The sequence below is a fragment of the Armigeres subalbatus genome, chromosome 3 (genome assembly GCF_024139115.2).
Source record: "Armigeres subalbatus isolate Guangzhou_Male chromosome 3, GZ_Asu_2, whole genome shotgun sequence".
NCBI lineage: Eukaryota > Metazoa > Arthropoda > Insecta > Diptera > Culicidae > Armigeres > Armigeres subalbatus.
The window spans coordinates 153,140,523-153,164,775 of record NC_085141.1 but is presented as its reverse complement, the minus strand read 5'-3'; the positions used below and the strand labels follow the sequence as shown (position 1 = coordinate 153,164,775).

Here is a 24,253-nt window from a genome sequence, read left to right as displayed (position 1 = left end):
ATTATATATATATATATATATATATATATATATATATATATATATATATATATATATATATATATATATATATATATATATATATATATATATATTCCTCATACTAATTTAAGGACACTTGGGATAACAGGAACTAGACGTTATTCACACAGATATTGCACATAGAAATAGGGGGGGGGGTGAAACAATCAACTACCTTCACAAGGACTTCAACTAATACCGATTCGACGGATCTCCGGACAGCGAGGCCTGATGACTCTTATTCGAGTCCGAAACAAAGCGGAAAAACGAAGAAGCGGTGGAATTATTATAACCCAGGGCTGAGCTCTAAATGAATTGGCTACCACTGAGGCTTTTTACATTTTACAATTTATTAATTGACGTCACTCATATGGGGTACTTGCTTGATCCGGATCATTGGTTGTAGTTTCGTGGTGTCCATTCTTGGGTCGTGTGTGATCGCCTCCGGGCGATTGCTAACGTTTTGGCCAGTCAATTATGACGAGGATGGCGGAATCGTACCACCGGTAGCGATGATAGTGGTGGCGTGGCCAGTCAATATTGACGAAGATGGCGGAAATGTACCACCGGATAATGATGGTCGTGGTGGGTTTTGGCCAGTCAATGGTGACGGAGATGGCGGAATCAGACCACCGGTATGGGGATGGTAATGATGATGTGGCCAGTCGACGAGGACTACGATGGCGGAATTGAGCTACCGGGATGACGGTTGGTAGCTGTGTTTTGCCAGTCACTGGTGACAAAGATGGCGGAGTTGTCACTTACGGGGTTCGATCGGCGAGGTACGCGATGGTATCCGGGAAATCGGCCTCCGGACACTTCTTGTATCTTGTATCGTATCTTGACAGATGCGTATTTCGACCTCAACAGTAAGGCCGTCTTCAGTGTCTTGTACTTGGCGGTCATTTTCTTCAAGTCGAGTCAAGTACGAGACACTGAAGACGGCCTTACTGTTGAGGTCGAAATACGTATCTGTCAATATACAATTAAGTGGTGGAATTCAATGGGATTGTACAAACTCGTCTTATGGCAATGGACAAAAAGAATTCTGCCCCATTCTTTCCTATTGAAAATTGACCCGATCGGACCTGAGACGAGACCTGCAAAGAGGAAAAAATGTAACTTCAGCTGCTGCCAGCCAACTGCTGTCACCAACTGTCAGGTGCAACCAGCAGCTTTTTGAGTGAAAGTATTGGTATCCCAAATAAAATATTCCACATCATTTTGTTTTACCAAGACTTTTTTACTTTAACGAGTATTCCAAACCTTCCGTTTAGCTTGTTAATAATCAGTAATAAACCTGTGTTTTGTTCCCGGTATAAAAATCCTTATGAAAATGAATTAACTATTTCGTGAATTGGATACACTTTTATTGTGCTCAGAAGGGTCCACCTGGGGCTTAGGTGAAACAGTCAAGTTGAAACTCGATGGTCAACTGTGATGAAAAGAAGAACAAGTGTCAAAACAAGAGAAAAGAAGCAGCGTCTTTGCAGGTCTCGTCTCAGGATCGGACTATGGGCTTAGAAGTTATGACCAAAATTCTTTTTGCCTTTCTTGTATACAATACAAAGTATACTTAAAGGCTATATGTTCGCTCCAAAAACGAACGATGTGTATATGTGTGTTTTTTTTTTCCTAAACAATGGAGGAATCTGCTCAACAGACATCCTGGGTTGACCAGGAAGTGCTGGGTTAGGGCCACCTCCAATGAGGGAGGCAGGGCTGCATCCCCGACCAGCTAAACCGTTTCCATTGCCGCCAAGCCCATCGTCCCTTCGGTACAACCAGAAAGTAATGCTTCAAAGGGGGGCCAGTGCATGACGCACCCTCGAGGTTAGCTGGGTGTCCTTGCAGCATCGAACATCGTGACTCGCTTTTTTAGAAGAACACCATGGTATCGTGCCAGCGCATTGCCGGCTTTCCAGGTGGCCTTACCACGCCCTATGTCCTCGGAAGGTGGGCAGGGTTGACTTCGCGCCTGCTTCCCTCTGCACGACTGGTATCAAGAATGATGATGCCGCGTGCACCCCAAATTGACCTTTCTGCGATAGGGCCTATTCGCCAACACACAGAGGGACTTGCCGACGCGAGGCCTACGCCTGCCCCAGCCTTGACGAGGACCCCTTTCCGTCCTCGGGCTCGGAACCCGCCCGGTTGACCGACGATACCATGTTGTTCTTCGCGCGGCCACTTGTTCGATAAAAGGATCGAGTTCGACCACAGAGCATGACCACCGGTATGACCCATGAAGCCGACTCCGATCCCTTGGACCACCTCTTATTTGCGCCTGAACTAGCCATCCTTGAGTCCACGCGCCACCTTCTGTGTAGCTCTGAGACGATTTGGGCGATAGCCGATAAAACGGCGTTCCAGGCGTTGTGTATGTGTGTGTGTGTATGTGTGTGTGTGCGCAAAAAGTCTAGCTCATTTTTTAGGCACTTATCCTCAACCGATTTGCTTGCAACAAGTTGCATTCGACACAGAATCCTGTCCCATTGTTTCCTATTGAAAATTGACCCGATCGGACTATGGGCTTGGAAGTTATGACCAAAATACTTTGTTTTCATATTAAAGCACGTTTAAAAGTTTAGCTCATTTTTTGGGCATTTATTCTTAATCGATTTGCTCGCAACAAATTGCATTCGACGCAAAATCCTGTCCCATTGTTTGCTATTGGAAACTGACCCGACCGGAGTATGGGCTTAGAAGTTATGGCCAAAATACTGTTTTTCATATAAAAGCACATTAAAAAGTCAAGCTCACTTTTTGGGCACTTATTCTCAACCGATTTGCTCGCAACAAGTTGCATTCGATGCAGAATTCTGCCCCATTGTTTCCTATTGAAAATTGACCCGATCGGACTATGGGCTTAGAAGTTATGACCAAAATTCTTTTGCCTTTCTTGTATACAAAGTATACTTAAAGGCTATATGTTCGCTCCAAAAACGAACTTTTTATAGGAGGCCCGTAGATTCATAGTGTTATATACCGATCGACTCAGCTCGACGAATTAAAGTGATGTCTGTGTGTGTATATGTGTGCGCAAAATAATCTCACTGATTTTTCAGGCACTTATCCTTAACCATTTCATTTCTTAGGCATTTATCCTCAACCAATTTGCTCGCAACAAGTTGCATTTGACGCGGAATCTTGTCCCATTGTTTCGTATCGTAAATTGGCTCAGTCGGACTATGGGCTTAGGAGTTATGGCCAGTTTTTACAAGGAAAATTCTTTTTCTCTATTTAGGCACTTACTCTCGGCCGATTTACTCGCAACATTCGACGCAGAATCATGTCCCATTGTTTCCTATTCATACCAAAAGTGCAAAGAAATTACTCACTCACAAGAAACGAGAAAGGCACTATCAGTGCTAGGTGGATTAGTCTGGGTTTTTTCCTATGTAATTGTTAGAAAATCCATTTAAGGATAGAGCTTTAACTACGGATTTCTTGCTACTTTGTGAAATATAGCCATTTTAGAGTCGTTCACGTAATGTCAGCAAGAGATTTTGATTCTACATAAAACGCAAGGTTTGATTTGAAAACATACGCATTTTGAGATTTTTATCTGGTTTTACACTGTTAGGTGGATAGATTTAGCCAAAAAATTGCATTTTCCTGCATAATTGGCAATTATTACTTCATCCTAGGAATATCAGGCCCAAATAACCGCAAGAAATAGTTTTGGTCAAGAATTGGCTTATTTACTCCTATGTGCGCCGGTGGAAAAGTGAGAGGAAGTTCAAGAATTGATTGCAAATAGTGTTTTTCAGTACTGAAACTATTTATCCAGGAAGAGCTAATGGCCGTTGAGACAAATCTTCACCCAGACAAATAGACTATTCGGCTAAAGTTTTCAAATTTTCTCCATTTAAATGACAATGACGATTCCTTACTTTCAATTAAATGCGCATCTTCAAACACCAACAGCAACTAAACGAAATTTTCCACTAAGGTGGCGTCCTCACCGATTTGGCTGTCGTCGATGGAAAGTGAACTTTTCTGGCAAGATTCTTTGGTTTTGTTTCTGTTAGACAGACAGAAAGTTGTCATTCGGCAGCAGAGTCACAAGCACGCGTTGGAGAAATGGAGCAATAAGTTGTGGATGGCATCAGTAGCAGATTTAGTTTTGTTGCTGCTACACTGAAAATATTCTACACGTTCATGCTAAAGGTTTCACATGTGAATTTTCACTAATTGAAAAACATGACAGAATAACGTGTAAATCCAGTTCCATGTGTCAAAACATGAGTCGTTTGATTCAATTGATCAACACCAAAAATTCATATGAAAAACACGTTAGATTGCAAGGGAATGCTGTCGCGGCATAACGTTGAATTGCCTAATGGTGCCGTTTTATTCATTGCTTACAAAATAATTATAAAGAAACATAATTGGGTGATTGGAAGATTTTTTAATAATAATTTTTAAATACATAACGAGATACATAATTTTTAGTACATAATATAAAATGTATATATATTAGACCTCTTCATGTTTTCAAAAAGTATCAAAAATTCAACCGGTCAGCCCAGAATCACAATTCTTATGCTAAAATAAGTCTCCTGTCAAATTTTCAGCTAATTCGAATAAAATTTCGAGGTGGCTCAAGTCGATTTAGTGTTTTTGGGCTATTTTCAATTTTGGAAAAAATCTAACAAGAGATATAAACGTCGAAAACTATCGCAACAACCTCTATACGGAAGCTTTGGGTGTGCTCTACAAGTCTTGTGAACATTGCGATTCGTTCCGTTCACGTTTTATCCATGTTAAAGTGATTTTCAAGCTTTTAAGTGCATAAAAATAATGTTTCCCCCAAAAGTCGTTGTTCTACAAAATTCTTGAATTTACGACAAATGATTGCTAATTTATTATATTATTGTTCCTCTTTTTTCCCTGAAAATTTAAGTAATAAAATTGTCATTGTGCGATTTATCGTTAAATTCTTAAAAATCAGAAGCTGAACATTTGTCATAAATGTGCACGTTAGGATTTCTTCAAACAAGTTGTACGAACAAAACATAAACCAAATCATATGATATTTGATGCTTACAACAAACGACTTCCAAATTTTGTTAATTTCACCATATGTCTGCATGCCTTTTACATTGAGTGCATCGTAGTAACAAGTGAAATAGAAGCTTCTTTGTTTGAACAACTTGTTTAAAGAAATCTCAGCGTGCAAATTTATGACAAATGTTTAGCTTCCGATTTTTAAGAATTTAACGATAAATCGTACATTGACAATTATATTACTCAAATTTCCAGGGAAAAAAGAGGAATATTAATATAATAAATTAGCAATCATTTGTCATAAATTCAAGAATTTTGTAGAATAACAACTTTTGGGGGAAACAGTATTTTTATCAGGGGCATGCTACTGTCATATTTTTGCCTACTCAACATAACCGCAAATGTTTTTGTTTTGGTTTGTTGTTTGCTCGAATGGCAAAAGTAAACATTTATGTTTTTAGATGCGCGTTGAATTGTCGTTTGCGGAAAATATAGTTTTACCGTTTTAACCGAGGTTTCAATTTGCTTTATTGGCGTTAAGTGAAGGAAGTAGCAGCAGTATGCGGCGCAGGAAAGAAAACAGCGGATCCTCAACACAAAGGTAGGCGAAAACATCAATTTTCTAAGGCTACCATTTCTCTTTAGAGTATGCATTACAATTGTAGGATTTCTACAAACCCGGACAGGAATTAGTTTCAAATATCTCCGAAAATGATACCGATTGCGGAATAGTTCGAGCACGCCTGCAGTTCACTCTTTCGGACCCGTTTTATTCGGATTTAGTTTAAAAAAACCAGTGTGCCATAAAAAACTGCAGTGAGACAGAAATCCACAATGATCCAGATCCAGACAAATCAGCTGAACCACCATAGCAACGGACCATCATCGACGAAGCATCAAACCGACATCGATTATACGGTATTCATCAGGGGATCCGGTTGCTCCAGTGAACTATATTTCATCAATCAAGAGCGCAGGATCAGATATGCAGACGAAGAATGTTTTATTTCCCACACCACAGCAAGCATTTCGAGCGATTCAAGTGATCCAAAGAGTCTGGACAAACTGAATTGAAGAATAATGTGAAGCGTGCAACCGTTTTTTTATTTTGAAAAATAAAGCGCTATTTCAAATGATTTACAATCTATTCGTTTTGATGTAAACTTAAGAATCACATAAGATTTTTTCCCGGTTTCCAATCCACCTCCTGCCCAACATATGAAAAATGTCTTCTCCATCACGAAGGTGTTACGCGGTGCTTACACATACGATTAAACTTGGTTTGGTGACTAAACAGAGATGAAGAAATCAACCCAAGAAATGCTCATATAAATGAAGTTTACAGTTAGCCTTGCAAGCAAAGGCGTAGGATTGTCAATCAGGAATTAGTTAGATTGCCCCTTATCGGTCTAGGATGTTTTCGGGTGGGTGTGTATCAATTGTACTTGCCACACAAGATAAATATATACTCATGCAATGGTGGGTATAGAAATGCCTTCAATCAAAAACTGAGGAAATGGTAATAGAATACTAAGTTGAAAAGCTGGTCAAATTCCTGTTAGAATGTAGAGCCATAGAAGAAGAAGAAGAATAAGAAGTTATCTATAATTGGAAGTGTCGGAAAGTTGCCGCGATTTGTTGCAAAGTCTACCGAGAATTACGATATGAGCGTTTGATATAATTCAACACTAACAGTTAATAGATAGACCCATTTCTCTATATTCTGATGTTGTATGCAATTGAAAACAATCAATTTCACTGATTTATTACAATGACACCTAAATATTTTGAAGAATAATTTAAAAACGGAAAGATACTACAAGTTTTCATCGAGAAATAGTTAATTACCCAAAATATGTCAATTTGTAAAATGATCCGCCTACCCTAATGAGACTTTCTTTAGGGTAAACTTCACAAAAAGTGGGTACCAAAATCCGAAGTACCAAAACGCATGTTGGGTAGATGGGTTATCTATGGATTTTGACAGCTGTGTCGCCCCTCTGATTTTTATGCACTTAAAAGCTTGAAAATCACTTTAACATGGATAAAACGTGAACGGAACGAATCGCAATGTTCACAAGACTTGTAGAGCACACCCAAAGCTTCCGTATAGAGGTTGTTGCGATAGTTTTCGACGTTTATATCTCTTGTTAGATTTTTTCCAAAATTGAAAATAGCCCAAAAACACTAAATCGACTTGAGCCACCTCGAAATTTTATCCCAATTAGCTGAAAATTTGGCTAAAATAAGTCTCCTGTCAAATTTTCAGCTAATTCGAATAAAATTTCGAGGTGGCTCAAGTCGATTTAGTGTTTTTGGGCTATTTTCAATTTTGGAAAAAATCTAACAAGAGATATAAACGTCGAAAACTATCGCAACAACCTCTATACGGAAGCTTTGGGTGTGCTCTACAAGTCTTGTTTTTATTATATTAATATTCCTCTTTTTTCCCTGGAAATTTGAGTAATATAATTGTCAATGTACGATTTATCGTTAAATTCTTAAAAATCGGAAGCTAAACATTTGTCATAAATTTGCACGCTGAGATTTCTTTAAACAAGTTGTTCAAACAAAGAAGCTTCTATTTCACTTGTTACTACGATGCACTCAATGTAAAAAGCATGCAGACATATGGTGAAATTAACAAAATTTGGAAGTCGTTTGTTGTAAGCATCAAATATCATATGATTTGGTTTATGTTTTGTTCGTACAACTTGTTTGAAGAAATCCTAACGTGCACATTTATGACAAATGTTCAGCTTCTGATTTTTAAGAATTTAACGATAAATCGCACAATGACATTTTTTTTACCTAAATTTCCAGGGAAAAAGAGAAATAATAATATAATAAATTAGCAATCATTTGTCGTAAATTCAAGATTTTTGTAGAACAACGACTTTAAGGGGGAAACAGTATTTTTATGCATTTAAAAGCTTGAAAATCACATTAACATAGATAAAACGTGAACGGAACGAATCGCAATGTTGTAAACTTGTAGAGCACACCCAAAGCTTCCGTATAGAGGTTGTTGCGATAGTTTTCGACGTTTATATCTCTTGTTAGATTTTTTCCAAAATTGAAAATAGCCCAAAAACACTAAATCGACTTGAGCCACCTCGAAATTTTATTCGAATTAGCTGAAAATTTGACAGGAGACTTATTTTAGCATAAGAATTGTGATTCTGGGCTGACCGGTTGAATTTTTGATACTTTTTGAAAACATGAAGAGGTCTAATATATATACATTTTATATTATGTACTAAAAATTATGTATCTCGTTATGTATTTAAAAATTATTATTAAAAAATCTTCCAATCACCCAATTATGTTTCTTTATAATTATTTTGTAAGCAATGAATAAAACGGCACCATCAGACAATTCAACGTTATGCCGCGACAGCATTCCCTTGCAATCTAACGTGTTTTTCATATGAATTTTTGGTGTTGATCAATTGAATCAAACGACTCATGGTTTGACACATGGAACTGGATTTACACGTTATTCTGTCATGTTTTTCAATTAGTGAAAATTCACATGTGAAACCTTTAGCATGAACGTGTAGAATATTTTCAGTGTAGCAGCAACAAAACTAAATCTGCTACTGATGCCATCCACAACTTATTGCTCCATTTCTCCAACGCGTGCTTGTGACTCTGCTGCCGAATGACAACTTTCTGTCTGTCTAACAGAAACAAAACCAAAGAATCTTGCCAGAAAAGTTCACTTTCCATCGACGACAGCCAAATCGGTGAGGACGCCACCTTAGTGGAAAATTTCGTTTAGTTGCTGTTGGTGTTTGAAGATGCGCATTTAATTGAAAGTAAGGAATCGTCATTGTCATTTAAACGGAGAAAATTTGAAAACTTTAGCCGAATAGTCTATTTGTCTGGGTGAAGATTTGTCTCAACGGCCATTAGCTCTTCCTGGATAAATAGTTTCAGTACTGAAAAACACTATTTGCAATCAATTCTTGAACTTCCTCTCACTTTTCCACCGGCGCACATAGGAGTAAATAAGCCAATTCTTGGCCAAAACTATTTTTTGCGGTTATTTGGGCCTGATATTCCTAGGATGAAGTAATAATTGCCAATTATGCAGGAAAATGCAATTTTTTGGCTAAATCTATCCACCTAACAGTGTAAAACCAGATAAAAATCTCAAAATACGTATGTTTTCAAATAAAACCTCGCGTTTTATGTAGAATCATTCTCTTGCTGATATTACGTGAACGACTCTAAAATGGCTATATTTCACAAAGTAGCAAGAAATCCGTAGTTAAAGCTCTATCCTTAAATGGATTTTCTAACAATTACATAGGAAAAAACCCAGATTAATCCACCTAGCAGTGATAGTGCCTTTCTCGTTTCTTGTGAGTGAGTAATTTCTTCGCACTTTTGGTATGAATAGGAAACAATGGGACATGATTCTGCGTCGAATGTTGCGAGTAAATCGGCCGAGAGTAAGTGCCTAAATAGAGAAGGAGAATTTTTCTTGTAAAAACTGGCCATAACTCCTAAGCCCATAGTCCGACTGAGCCAATTTACGATACGAAACAATGGGACAAGATTCCGCGTCAAATGCAACTTGTTGCGAGCAAATTGGTTGAGGATAAATGCCTAAGAAATGAAATGGTTAAGGATAAGTGCCTGAAAAATCAGTGAGATTATTTTGCGCACACATACACACACAGACATCACTTTAATTCGTCGAGCTGAGTCGATCGGTATATAACACTATGAGTCTACGGGCCTCCTATAAAAAGTTCGTTTTTGGAGCGAACATATAGCCTTTAAGTATACTTTGTATACAAGAAAGGCAAAAAGAATTTTGGTCATAACTTCTAAGCCCATAGTCCGATCGGGTCAATTTTCAATAGGAAACAATGGGGCAGAATTCTGCATCGAATGCAACTTGTTGCGAGCAAATCGGTTGAGAATAAGTGCCCAAAAAGTGAGCTTGACTTTTTAATGTGCTTTTATATGAAAAACAGTATTTTGGCCATAACTTCTAAGCCCATACTCCGGTCGGGTCAGTTTCCAATAGCAAACAATGGGACAGGATTTTGCGTCGAATGCAATTTGTTGCGAGCAAATCGATTAAGAATAAATGCCCAAAAAATGAGCTAAACTTTTAAACGTGCTTTAATATGAAAACAAAGTATTTTGGTCATAACTTCCAAGCCCATAGTCCGATCGGGTCAATTTTCAATAGGAAACAATGGGACAGGATTCTGTGTCGAATGCAACTTGTTGCAAGCAAATCGGTTGAGGATAAGTGCCTAAAAAATGAGCTAAATTTTTGCGTACAAACACACACACACACATACACAACGCCTGGAACGCCGTTTTATCGGCTATCGCCCAAATCGTCTCGGAGCTACACAGAAGGTGGCGCGTGGACTCAAGGATGGCTAGTTCAGGCGCAAATAAGAGGTGGTCCAAGGGATCGGAGTCGGCTTCATGGGTCATACCGGTGGTCATGCTCTGTGGTCGAACTCGATCCTTTTATCGAACAAGTGGCCGCGCGAAGAACAACATGGTATCGTCGGTCAACCGGGCGGGTTCCGAGCCCGAGGACGGAAAGGGGTCCTCGTCAAGGCTGGGGCAGGCGTAGGCCTCGCGTCGGCAAGTCCCTCTGTGTGTTGGCGAATAGGCCCTATCGCAGAAAGGTCAATTTGGGGTGCACGCGGCATCATCATTCTTGATACCAGTCGTGCAGAGGGAAGCAGGCGCGAAGTCAACCCTGCCCACCTTCCGAGGACATAGGGCGTGGTAAGGCCACCTGGAAAGCCGGCAATGCGCTGGCACGATACCATGGTGTTCTTCTAAAAAAGCGAGTCACGATGTTCGATGCTGCAAGGACACCCAGCTAACCTCGAGGGTGCGTCATGCACTGGCCCCCCTTTGAAGCATTACTTTCTGGTTGTACCGAAGGGACGATGGGCTTGGCGGCAATGGAAACGGTTTAGCTGGTCGGGGATGCAGCCCTGCCTCCCTCATTGGAGGTGGCCCCTAACCCAGCACTTCCTGGTCAACCCAGGATGTCTGTTGAGCAGATTCCCCCTCCATTGTTTAGGAAAAAAAAAAAAACACACATATACACATCGTTCGTTTTTGGAGCGAACATATAGCCTTTAAGTATACTTTGTATTGTATACAAGAAAGGCAAAAAGAATTTTGGTCATAACTTCTAAGCCCATAGTCCGATCCTGAGACGAGACCTGCAAAGACGCTGCTTCTTTTCTCTTGTTTTGACACTTGTTCTTCTTTTCATCACAGTTGACCATCGAGTTTCAACTTGACTGTTTCACCTAAGCCCCAGGTGGACCCTTCTGAGCACAATAAAAGTGTATCCGATTCACGAAATAGTTAATTCATTTTCATAAGGATTTTTATACCGGGAACAAAACACAGGTTTATTACTGATTATTAACAAGCTAAACGGAAGGTTTGGAATACTCGTTAAAGTAAAAAAGTCTTGGTAAAACAAAAATGATGTGGAATATTTTATTTGGGATACCAATACTTTCACTCAAAAAGCTGCTGGTTGCACCTGACAGTTGGTGACAGCAGTTGGCTGGCAGCAGCTGAAGTTACATTTTTTCCTCTTTGCAGGTCTCGTCTCAGGTCCGATCGGGTCAATTTTCAATAGGAAACAATGGGGCAGAATTCTTTTTGTCCATTGCCATAAGACGAGTTTGTACAATCCCATTGAATTCCACCACTTAATTGTATATTGACAGATACGTATTTCGACCTCAACAGTAAGGCCGTCTTCAGTGTCTCGTACTTGACTCGACTTGAAGAAAATGACCGCCAAGTACAAGACACTGAAGACGGCCTTACTGTTGAGGTCGAAATACGCATCTGTCAAGATACGATACAAGATACAAGAAGTGTCCGGAGGCCGATTTCCCGGATACCATCGCGTACCTCGCCGATCGAACCCCGTAAGTGACAACTCCGCCATCTTTGTCACCAGTGACTGGCAAAACACAGCTACCAACCGTCATCCCGGTAGCTCAATTCCGCCATCGTAGTCCTCGTCGACTGGCCACATCATCATTACCATCCCCATACCGGTGGTCTGATTCCGCCATCTCCGTCACCATTGACTGGCCAAACCCACCACGACCATCATTATCCGGTGGTACATTTCCGCCATCTTCGTCAATATTGACTGGCCACGCCACCACTATCATCGCTACCGGTGGTACGATTCCGCCATCCTCGTCATAATTGACTGGCCAAAACGTTAGCAATCGCCCGGAGGCGATCACACACGACCCAAGAATGGACACCACGAAACTACAACCAATGATCCGGATCAAGCAAGTACCCCATATGAGTGACGTCAATTAATAAATTGTAAAATGTAAAAAGCCTCAGTGGTAGCCAATTCATTTAGAGCTCAGCCCTGGGTTATAATAATTCCACCGCTTCTTCGTTTTTCCGCTTTGTTTCGGACTCGAATAAGAGTCATCAGGCCTCGCTGTCCGGAGATCCGTCGAATCGGTATTAGTTGAAGTCCTTGTGAAGGTAGTTGATTGTTTCACCCCCCCCCCTATTTCTATGTGCAATATCTGTGTGAATAACGTCTAGTTCCTGTTATCCCAAGTGTCCTTAAATTAGTATGAGGAAGTGAGAGATTAAGCTATCCTGATTATACGACCCTGTAGATTTCCTAATCCCCTTAATCCCTGAGCAACCGAGTTACACACAATAAGTAGATTATAGTTGTATGTCTCCATTCTGTTCATGTTTATGGTCAAATGATAAATTTTATGTTTCAGGTGACTACTTGAAAATCACTATTTTTTCTATTTTTTATGTTTTTCTTCAGAGGAAAAGTTAATCTATACGGCAAGATCCAGCAAAGATAAATCACTTGGGTGTAACTTCAAGATATGGACTAAGCATTCCACGTGAAAACTCGTCCGCAAACGTCCGCAAATTAGATTCTGAGCTATTTGAATAAAATACGATTTTTCATCATTTTAAAACAAAATTTTACCATTTGCTCATAAACTGTTCTTGAGTTCAGAACTTGCGAAACTTTTTTGGTTACATATATTTTATTTATATTCACAGCATCTCCTGGACCAACCAACCAACCTGGACGAACCAAGACCAACTATCATTGTAAAATAGTTATGGGATATTTGAATCAACCAAACTGTTCTTGATTTCAGGACTTGAGTTCTACAGCTGCTAAAGTATCCTTTTCTGTCACACTCATTACATCTCTCGGAAGACCGACAAACACCGCAAGACAGCTTTGATACCCCTAGCAGCACACATGTTTCACATAGGTTACTGCAACTCTTATGTGACCAGGTTTAGTCACATTAAAGTTGCTGCAACCATTTTTGTCTGACTTGTGCTGCTTGGGATAATTTGAGTCATCCAAATTGTCTTTGAGTTCAAAGCTTTCGATCTACAGTCATGACAGTAGCTTTTTTGTCACTCAAAGCTCCGATATATATCCGATCTAGCGGCGTTTTTTATTTGTAATGAATTACAATACAGATGCTGCTAATGTATGAATATTTTCTGTTTCCGAACTCTGCTATGGTCAGGACGTTCTAGGTTGCTGTAAGGCCTTCAAACGCCCATACCTGATATTATTCCCTGATAGGGAGTTAAGGAGAAAATAGTGTTCAAGCAGAAAACAGTGTTTACATTTGTGCATGCGAATTTATAAAACCATTTTTCTTTTGGGATCTTGGGCATGGGTTAAAATAAGTTAGATTAAGAAAATTATGTTGAGCTTTTTAGTGGAATGTCTTCACTTGTTATAAGACGAGTTTGTACAATCCCATTGAATTCCACCACTTAATTGTATATTGACAGATACGTATTTCGACCTCAACAGTAAGGCCGTCTTCAGTGTCTCGTACTTGACTCGACTTGAAGAAAATGACCGCAAAAACACATTAGTTTTAGAAATATTTAACTTTTAGCAAATAACTAACCGTACTAATTTTTGTATTATGCATGTTTACTAAAACTTTTCTATTCCTTCCATTCTACTAACAATAGCTTTAAGACCTAACACAAAAAGAGAACAAACTTAGATTTTAACAATTTCACCACACAAAAGGCTTCACAATTTTACCTTCACAATACTAACAATACACACGCGCGCACTTCTACTCTGTTCAGAGATCACGATCGATAAGAGTGATTGAATCACCTTACCGCGCTTTTATAATAAAAATGCCCACCTGTGAAATGCAGTTGTTGCATCATAAATTGCATTCTTTTATTTTTTTGTGTCTACAATTTGACCACACACCCTATTTTTAAGTACTCCATCTGTTGGCGAACAATAAAGGGCTGGGTGATATTTTGCCCTGTCAGTTCAAACTGTTATACAGCGAATCTGTCACCCAAACAGTGCGAGGCGTGAGAGTTGGACAGCGCTTTTACACTCACCAAGCCATATGAGTGCAGCTGCTGTTCCATTATGGTGTTAGTGGTTGTGTTTTTCTGTAAAGGGCGTATTATTATGGATATATGGGAATGTTTAAGGAGCAAATATGATTTTAAAATATACTTGTGGAGGAGCTACAAGTTGAACTTGTAACCAACGGTTACAATACCCCATCGTCCCTCCTGAAAGAGTGAAAGAATTTTCATTTCAATTAATCAATTTATCAATGATTAGCATAAATTCATGATTCGGCTAGACCCTTTGTGAATTCTTGCTTTACCTTCGTCACTCACATGACGAGGCAAAGATCATCAATGGGTAACTCACTGATAAGATAGTATCTGTAAACGTCAACTTCACTACTGTTTACTTTCGACGTCCGACGACGATCCGCGGAATCTCGACGTACGTTTTCTCGGTTTCGCGGCGATAAACGGAACAAAATTGTGTCTGGCGGAGAGTAGCTCCCGATTTGTGCACGGATCATCGATTCTGCTTCCTTGGTCGGTTTTCTTCCACTAGTCTGTTAGAGAATCGGCCTTGGAGAGCTTCTCGCTGCTGAGGCAATTGTGTCGTTTGCAAGTAAGAGAAATAAATTGTAAACAGAAGTATTGACTTAAATTACTATCTTTCAGTTAAGCAGCGTATGTCCATTCAGTATTGGCCGCGTCCGGACAAATGAATGGTACGTATATTATGAATTAAAGCGGCTGCATTGAAGAAATTCATCAATCAGTGTTTGCTTTCAGGTCTGAGTGTATACCTTTTCGGCTCTAATTTCTGCGATAGGGATGTAGTGATTTCGCCAGCCCGTTTTGCTGGTCCCTACCCAGTATTAAACGACCGCAGAGCACATCTACATCTTCCTGAAGAGAATGTGACGTGTCCGCTTTCGACAAATGACCTCTCAATTGGTCTTCTATTATTCTCCAGTCGTCGGATGACTGGAGAAACTGTTGGAAATTTTATTAAAAGGTTTTTATTTGTTTTTTAGGTATTGCAGCGAGAAACGTATCCGAATTCCGTATCTAATTATTGTTCGCTATTGCCAGATATTTCACAGTATGGACATGAATCCGTATCTACATTGTGAAATCCGCAATTATGACAATATTTGTGCCTCGGCCTTTCACAATTTCTTGCATGATGACCTTTCAGGCGACAGTTGAAGCAATAACCGTTTTTCGGAGATTGGTAATCTTGAACGACGCGCCGACCCGTGGAGCTGTCTGATATTCCGGCGGTATAATCAGATTCGTCATACGACGCGCGAGATTCCCGGTTTTCGAGATTGGATTCTTGTTTTTCGCAACTGTTCAGTTCGTTTACCTGCGATAGTTTTACGCGAGAGCTCGAATTATTCGTCAGTGGATGCGATTGGTATTTGAACCAATACGTTCCATCTAGTTTTCGACCGAATTTCTTCATATCGACGAGATTATCAATATCCGCCGCGACCGCGTGACTTTTGTAATCTCTCCGTAAGTTCCGGAATACTATTTCAAACTTCCTCCGCTCAGTTAAAGGCTTCGTTAGCGAACTGAAGAGCCCTTGAAGGATTTGAAAATAGTCATGAAAGCTTTCGCGAGGACCTTGCTTTCTTGCGACCGCGCGTGTTTCGAACGTATGGTTGTGATCAGGGCTGAGGAATTCGCGTTTTAGCTCCTGAACTAATTGACTCCACGACGAAAATTCTTGGTTATCCGTACCTGACATAAACCAAGTTCGTGCCGAACCGGTAAATAGGTGTATCGCGGATCGAAAAAGTTGTTTCTGGGACATGTTTTCCGATTTCGCCAGAAATTCAACTTCTCTCACGAAATTAATAAGGGATCGTCCGTCGTCTGATCCATCGTATTTCAGATGCCACTCCGAAACAGGCTTGGGTGTATTCGATCTGTAAACGTGCTTTTTCCGAGGGGTTCGACTACGCAATTCTGTGAATGACCATCCAGATTCCGAACTGGATGAACTTTTCGTTTCATATTCCGACGAGCAAATATCCGACCGACGAGAGTCTATTCCGTGTTGAATCGATACTTTAGGATGTTTCTTGGCCTGCTCTTCCCTGCCTTCTCTTTGACAAGAAGCAGCCTCCGATGGCCGTATTGGCTGGGGTGAGAAGCTGCTTGGAACCATTTCCTTCAGACGCGGGTTTCTGAAATTCGATCCGACGGGTGGATATTTGGAATTTGTGGCCAACATGAGATTCGCGAATAGTATTGCAATTTGATCTAATGGTAAGTATGCAAAGTGACTGCTGAAAGCATCTCGAACGCAAGATATCAACGAATCGATATCCTCTAGATCTTCGTCATCATCTGTGTAATTCGGCAACCGACGTAACCGCGTAAAATAATGTGCTAGACGAGTTTTTAAGTGTTCTTGTAATGCTTCGTAGCGTTTGCGATTCGAAAGGTAATTCTTAATTTCCACTACGTTCGCGTCGATTGTCTTTATTTCCTCGTCTACCGTCGTTTCTAGTCTATCGAAACTAATGTCTTGATTTTGCAAGTTCTCGATTTTTAAATGATCTTTTAACCGTTTTCTCAACTCCGCGCGCGTTTCAGTTACGACTACTGGAAGACCACGAATCTTGAGTTCGTATTCAATTTCTGATCGCTCCAGATGGTGGATCATCAAATGTTTGTAGGAAAGTTCAAATTCTACATCCATTGTTGAGAATTTTATCCTTCGTTTGGAGGACGAAGAGATTACTAAAACAGCTAACTGTTTTTTCGTTCCCTCCGGGAGGGGAAATGAAAGTTTCTTATCACTTTTTTAGCTGGGCGCCATTTTGTAACTGTCAGTTCAAACTGTTATACAGCGAATCTGTCACCCAAACAGTGCGAGGCGTGAGAGTTGGACAGCGCTTTTACACTCACCAAGCCATATGAGTGCAGCTGCTGTTCCATTATGGTGTTAGTGGTTGTGTTTTTCTGTAAAGGGCGTATTATTATGGATATATGGGAATGTTTAAGGAGCAAATATGATTTTAAAATATACTTGTGGAGGAGCTACAAGTTGAACTTGTAACCAACGGTTACATGTGTACTAATAATAGCTTGTTGATAACATTCATGTTGTGTAAAAATCAGATTTTTCAAATACTCCACAAATAAAGTGAATAAAATCCAATTCAATACCTCATTTTTGAGCCCTATTTAATTTTTTTTTACAAAATTTTGGGTCACTTCTGAAATAACTATAGTATGCAGAATTATTCTAAGTATCTAAAAAAAATATAAGAATGTATAAATGTTGAAAAAAAATTTTTGGGTTTTGTCCACGAATTTGTTCTAGTTACTCTTCTGTGCGGCGCACAGAGGCTAAAATCGTGTTTTGAGCGCGTTTATTTGAAAGTACCGCCATCGGGGGTGACAATGGGTTTGGGGGTAAGAATGGGTCATGGCTCTCACCGGCAGTCGGGAGGTCGTAGAGCAAAATCGTTCAAAAAGGTCTCTGTTACGTACAGAATTAGAATGTTGCATCCCAAGATGCACCTTACTAAGCAATCAGATAGGCAGCAGCAAGACAGACAATACGAGTGTGTTTCATCGTCATCGAGTCAGGTCAAAGTATAGGTAGCTCTTCGGCAGCTAACTGCCGTCGCGTCGATCGCAGCGATCGCAGCACATATTAGAATTTTTAGTTCGCTCTTGCATATCACCCGTGTCGGTCGGAAAGTAAAATACAGTCCACTTCATATTCGAACGTTATGTAGTTTGTTATTCTGATTAGAATAAATTGTCCGTCGTGTCGCAGTTAATCTTAAATACGTGTTTTTAAAGCCAACTTCCGAAACGCGCTATTCCGCGAGTGACCCGTAGTTTGAATCTGGCCAGTGAAAAGGTTTATAACTAACATTTTTGGTCCTGATCGAGCCGGATAAGATCAATCCGCGGGACCACGTCCTGGTGAATAGTGCGCGTGGCTTGGGTTAATTGTGTGTCCGACCCATTGTCCGTTGATATTGCGCGTGAAAAGTGAACTTGTAGAATTGTATGCGGAGTGTAAAGTGTGCTCTGATCCATTGTACGGAATCGATATCCGTCTTCTGCTAGTGAGCAAATTAATTAATTACTGCCAATGGATAGCAGTTAGCGAAAGTGATTTAAAATATCCTGTGAGGCCGTGTATGCAGTTTGGAATCAACGTTCTTCACAACTGATGCTGAATATTGGATTATGATGCTGCATTTCGACATTTTGGATACCCCGAAGGATCAACCATCTAAATTCAGCTAAGTAGAGTGTGTGTGAATGTGTGGTTGAGGAGGCTTGGGCTCAGCGTGGTCTGCATGTGACGCTAGCCAAATAGAAGCGCATTGTCTTGAGTTAAATTTGCAAGCGCTCTGTTACCGTACTGTGGTGCGGGTTTGGACAAATTGAATTTTATTTGTGGAATTTTGGAGAAACAATTTTGAGTTCTCCGGTTGACTACTTAGTTCGGCACATTTGCGATTTGCCATTTGACTAATTCCCACAATTAGTGGTTGATAATTGAGCTGTCAATTCTGTCAATCCGTTCCGCTTGAGGTCTCGGTCGTGGTTCAGTGCTAGTGAAGTGTGATCTTTGTGCTATTCAGAATGCCGAAGTCCAATTTGAGGCAACTGGTGAAAGAGGAGAATCAGTTGAACGCAGCTTTGGCGAATGTGAAAGATTTTGTGGATAATTTTGATGCAGTTCGTGACAGTGATATGGTTGAATTACGTTTAGTGAAACTAGATGAAATTTTTGATCGGTTCTGTATCATTAGGGTGAACATAGATGTGCTTCTAGACGAGACCAGCGAAGAGTTTGAAAGTGCAGCTGATGACGATGGTGTTGATAGCGCGAAGAATGCTCTAGTCTGCGGTGACAGTGTGCAAACATACAAGAATTTTGAAAATTCGTATTTTCGTTTGAAGGCAGCGTTGCTTGCTAAACGCCCTAGAACGAAAGTAGAGATTCCTGAACGTCAAGCTGCCTGCCAACCTTCCCGGTTGAAGTATCCGGAGCTGAAGCTTCCATCGTTTTGCGGAAAGCTGCAAGATTGGATCACTTTCCGCGATAATTTCAAATCGTTGATTCACGACAACGGTGATTTGAGTCCAATCGACAAGTTTAATTACTTGCGAGCATCTTTGAGAGATGAAGCATTACTTCAGATCAACCAAGTTCAGGTGAGTGCTGCCACCTACAACATTGCGTGGAATATTCTCGAGGCGAAATATGAGAATCATAAGCTGATAGCACACGAACATCTGAAGGCGCTGTTTTCTGTTCCAGTGATGAAGTCGGAGTCGTTTGATGCCCTGAATACCGTCCTGATGACGTTCAAGGTCAATCTTCAGCAGTTGGAAAAGTTGGGAGAAAACACTGAGAACTGGAGCACAATTCTAGCATTCATGTTGACGCAGAAGCTAGATACAGCAACCCTTCGTCAATGGGAAACTCACCACAGTTCGAATAACATTCCTTAGTATGATGCAATGATTGATTTTCTGGAGAAGCATTGCGCAATTCTGCATTCTACGTCAGCCCGCAGTTCAAGTGATCAAAGAAGATCATTCAAGAGTTCAGCAGTTCACACGCTTGTTTCTGCTTCATGTAATTGTCCAGTCTGCAATGGTGGACCGCATAGCATCGAACAGTGTCGTCGTTTTGACAAAATGAGAGTGATCGACCGAAAATTGTTGATCCGAAGACTTGGACTTTGCTTGAATTGCTTGTGTTCTGGACATTTTGTAGCAGATTGTTCGAGACGTACCTGTGCAAAGTGTGGACAACGTCATCACCTTCTTTTGCATCAGTATTACCCATCCGCTTCTAGCACGCAGAACCAAACGTCGAGCATCCCAAACAGGCCTCAAGTCGCGAACTCAAACGCTCAATCTCAGTCTCGTCAACAGTCAGTACAGCATTCGCAATCGCATCAATCCCGGATGAATAATACTCAAATATATCCACAAACACCCGTCCAAACCACCACTCCACCACATACACGACAGCCACCTCCCACAAAAACACCAACTATTTCTCACCACACTGCTACCTCACACAATGCTCGTAGCCAGCGAAGCACCACACTTTTGTCAACCGCTCTCGTGAAACTCGCCGATCGCTTCGGAAATACGGTCATCGCTCGTGCATTGCTGGATAACGGTTCTCAAATATGCATGATAACAGAGAACCTGTCTCAAAGGTTGAATTTCAAGCGTTCACACGAGAACTTGCCTGTGAAAGGTGTTGGTGATTCTATGACAGTGTCGAAACAATCGGTGTTAGCGAGGATCCTGTCACGTTATTCTTCATTCGAAACCAAGGATGTGAAATTTTATGTGTTGCCTCGAATTACTGTGAATCTGCCGCAGACAACTATTGACATCAGTTCCTGGAAGCTGCCATCAGACATCTGCCTAGCTGATCCAAGGTTCCACGAATCCAGTGCGATAGATGCAGTCCTTGGCGTATCAGTTTTCTACGAGTTGCTGCTGAGTGAGCAGTTGAAACTATCGGATTCTGGTCCGATTTTACGAAACACCGAACTGGGTTGGATAGTTGCTGGAGAAATAACTGATAGTCCAGTCACCACGTTCAGCGCTGTTACAGTCTCAGTCACCACAGAAGAGATACACGAGCAGTTAGCACGTTTTTGGGACTTGGAGTCATGCCGAACGAAGAGCTGTCTTTCCGTCGAAGAATCTACGTGTGAATCGATTTTCGAGCAGACGACAACGAGAGACGCTGATGGAAAATTTCGAGTGGTGCTACCGAAGAAGCAGTTCATGATGGAACATTTGGGAAGGTCGAAGGAGATAGCAACCAAACGGTTCATGGGCTTGGAGCGCCGTCTGACTGCAAATCCCGAAATGAAGGCTCTCTATACTGAATTCATCCACGAGTATTTACTGATGGGCCATATGCGAGAAGTACGTAAGGAGGAGGAAGAACCTATCCACAGCTATTATTTGCCACACCATGCAGTCATGAAACCGGACAGTACGACAACGAAGCTCAGAGTTGTTTTTGACGCCTCATGTGCTACAGATTCTGGAGTTTCCCTGAACGACACACTGATGGTAGGACCGGTGGTCCAAGACGATTTGCTGTCAGTACTTCTTCGTTTCCGCCTCCAGAAGTACGCTATAGTCGCTGACGTAGAGAAAATGTATCGAATGATCAACGTAGTCGAACAAGATCAGCCATTGCAAAGGATTCTTTGGCGAGAGTCCGTCGATCAGCCAATTCGAACGTATCAGTTGAGTACAGTGACTTACGGCACTTCGTCAGCGCCGTACTTAGCAACTCGAAGTCTGAATAAGTGTGCCGAAGAAGGAGAACAGGCGTACCCTGCAGCAGCCAAGGTTGTAAAGCGCAATTTCTATGTCGATGACATGCTAACTGGTGCGAAATCTGTCAAGGAAGGACAAAGCCTTTGTCGCGATATTTCGTCGCTACTCAGTTCTGCTGGTTTCAATCTCCGGAAGTGGCACTCTAATCAGCCAGCAATCTTAAAGGCAATTCCAAGTTATTTGCGAGACAAGCGAGAACTTTTAGACATCGATTGGTCGTCTACCGTGAAGACCCTTGGACTATGTTGGGAGCCAGCTACGGATAAGTTCTGGTTCAAAATGTCACTCTGGAAGCAGTCGTTACCTATTACGCAACGTATCGTTCTTTCTGACTCCGCTCGTTTGTTCGATCCGTACGGATTAGCAGGGCCAGTGATTGTGCAGGCGAAGATGTTTCTCCAAGAGCTTTGGAAAAAGAAGTATTCTTGGGATGAACCGTTGAGCGCAGATCTGCAGTCACAATGGCTACAGTTCCGGACAAAGTTGGATCGACTGGATGCAGTTTCCGTTCCCCGCTGGATCGCATTCGACGATAATGTGATTTCAAGTGAGCTACACGGATTCTGTGACGCCCCGGAGAAAGCGTATAGAGCAGTGATCTATCTGCGAGTACAGCTTGCCGAGAGTTCTGTTTGGTGGAATGGGCCTGAGTGGCTTCAAGAGGATTCCAGTACATGGCCGAAGATGAGTGACAGCACAGTACAGCAGTTGGATTCAATTACGCTTGAGGAAAAGTCGTTGATAGCAGATGTAGTGCAGGAACTACCGTCTGATACGTCTGATACGTTGAACGTCCGACAAGCATCACGCAAGATGGCTACTGTTAAGTGTTACCTGCACGTATTCGTCTGCCTAATAGTCACAGCAGTCTATATAGCGATGATAGCAGATTTTAGAACTGAGGCATTCCTGGCTGCCTGCCTAGAGGAAATTACAAGAATTCAGTTGAGAAGATGGAGTCAAGTTCAGCGGTTTAGTCAAGTCTTATGGAAAAGATGGTCGACAGATTATTTGTCCGACCTTCACAACCGAAACAAGTGGACGAGGAGAAGAGACAACTTGCACATTGGAACGATGGTCCTACTGAAAGAAGACAAGTTGCCTCCGTTGCAGTGGCATTTGGGACGAGTGACGGAGATCCACCCAGGCGCCGATGACATCATTCGAGTAGTTACAGTTCGTACGCAGTATGGAACTTTCCGTAGAGGTATCCAGAAGATTTGTATACTTCCCATCCGGGACAATCAGCATCTAGTCGAGCACGCTCAGTAGTCAAGTCCGTCAAGTAAAACAAGTATTTCTGCCCCCGTTGGGGCACTTAAGGCAGCAGGCGGCAATTATTTCGCCGTTGATGTCTGGGGGCGACCCTCAAGTTACGTGCATCCCTTCTTAGTATTTTGTTGGAACCTACTGCTTTGCTTTCCTTCACCAGGGATGTGACCATCAACTGCACCTGCTTCGGACATCATCGCTGCCAAATCGTCTGCTTGATCAGTGAGACTTCTTCAGTTGCTTTGGATCATCATAAGGATAAGTACGCCCCCATATGGGGCAACTGTCGGCATTTTGCGGTGCATTACCGCTACGCCACGGGGGCGATCTATAAGTTACGTCGATCCGCTTTTGTGTTTGTTCTGGATCCAAATCGCTTCGTATTCTTCGACAGATCTCCTGTTCACCTGTACATCGCTAGTCATCGGTATCTACTAGCCCACTGAAGTGCATGAGTCGCAGATCCTACCCCATCGGATGTTAGTTCCAGATTTTATCATCGTTGGTTCATCAGTTCAATTCATCGTGTCACCGGCAGCAGGGAGCTGCACAACAGATGAGTATTCATTGCCCCCACGGGGCAACTTTGGCAATATTAGGACAGTCCGTCCGCATTTCGCCAGGGGGCCGAACCATAAGTTACGTGTCTCCTCTGTAAGTCCGTGTCTAGGATTACAGTCGTGTTTATCTTCAACAGATTCGATCAGTCCATCATCGGAGTCTCCAGTGGCGAATTCCATTTCTGCTAGACGCATGACATCAGTGCACGGATTCATCGTTTACGTGATTAGGACATCGTCATCAGTGAGCTGCCCGACAGGATCGAGATTTCTGTATTATGTGAATTACTACTGTTTGTTACAATCAATCATCTGAACATATTGTGTTATGTTAGTCAATTAGAATGTTAGTCCAATTGTTAGTTAAGTTTGTGTTGAGTGAACTCAAGGCCGCCGGCATGCTACGTACAGAATTAGAATGTTGCATCCCAAGATGCACCTTACTAAGCAATCAGATAGGCAGCAGCAAGACAGACAATACGAGTGTGTTTCATCGTCATCGAGTCAGGTCAAAGTATAGGTAGCTCTTCGGCAGCTAACTGCCGTCGCGTCGATCGCAGCGATCGCAGCACATATTAGAATTTTTAGTTCGCTCTTGCATATCACCCGTGTCG

The 24,253-nt window shown here is 41.5% G+C and overlaps 2 protein-coding genes and 1 long non-coding RNA gene across 3 annotated transcripts; all 3 read left to right on the top strand.

Moving 5' to 3' along the window:
• Positions 1–14,859: 14,859 nt before the first annotated feature.
• LOC134227767 (uncharacterized) lies at positions 14,860–15,423 on the top strand. Its single transcript, XR_009983750.1, has 3 exons — positions 14,860–15,052; positions 15,106–15,155; positions 15,220–15,423. It is a non-coding gene; the product is annotated as an uncharacterized LOC134227767 (long non-coding RNA).
• Positions 15,424–19,059: 3,636 nt separating this feature from the next.
• LOC134222074 (uncharacterized) lies at positions 19,060–19,935 on the top strand. Its single transcript, XM_062701226.1, has one exon. The coding sequence runs from the start codon at positions 19,060–19,062 to the stop codon at positions 19,933–19,935; it is 876 nt and encodes a 291-aa protein (XP_062557210.1).
• A 462-nt stretch (positions 19,936–20,397) lies between these two features.
• On the top strand, positions 20,398–23,079 carry LOC134222073 (uncharacterized). Its single transcript, XM_062701225.1, has one exon. The coding sequence runs from the start codon at positions 20,398–20,400 to the stop codon at positions 23,077–23,079; it is 2,682 nt and encodes an 893-aa protein (XP_062557209.1).
• Positions 23,080–24,253: the final 1,174 nt, after the last annotated feature.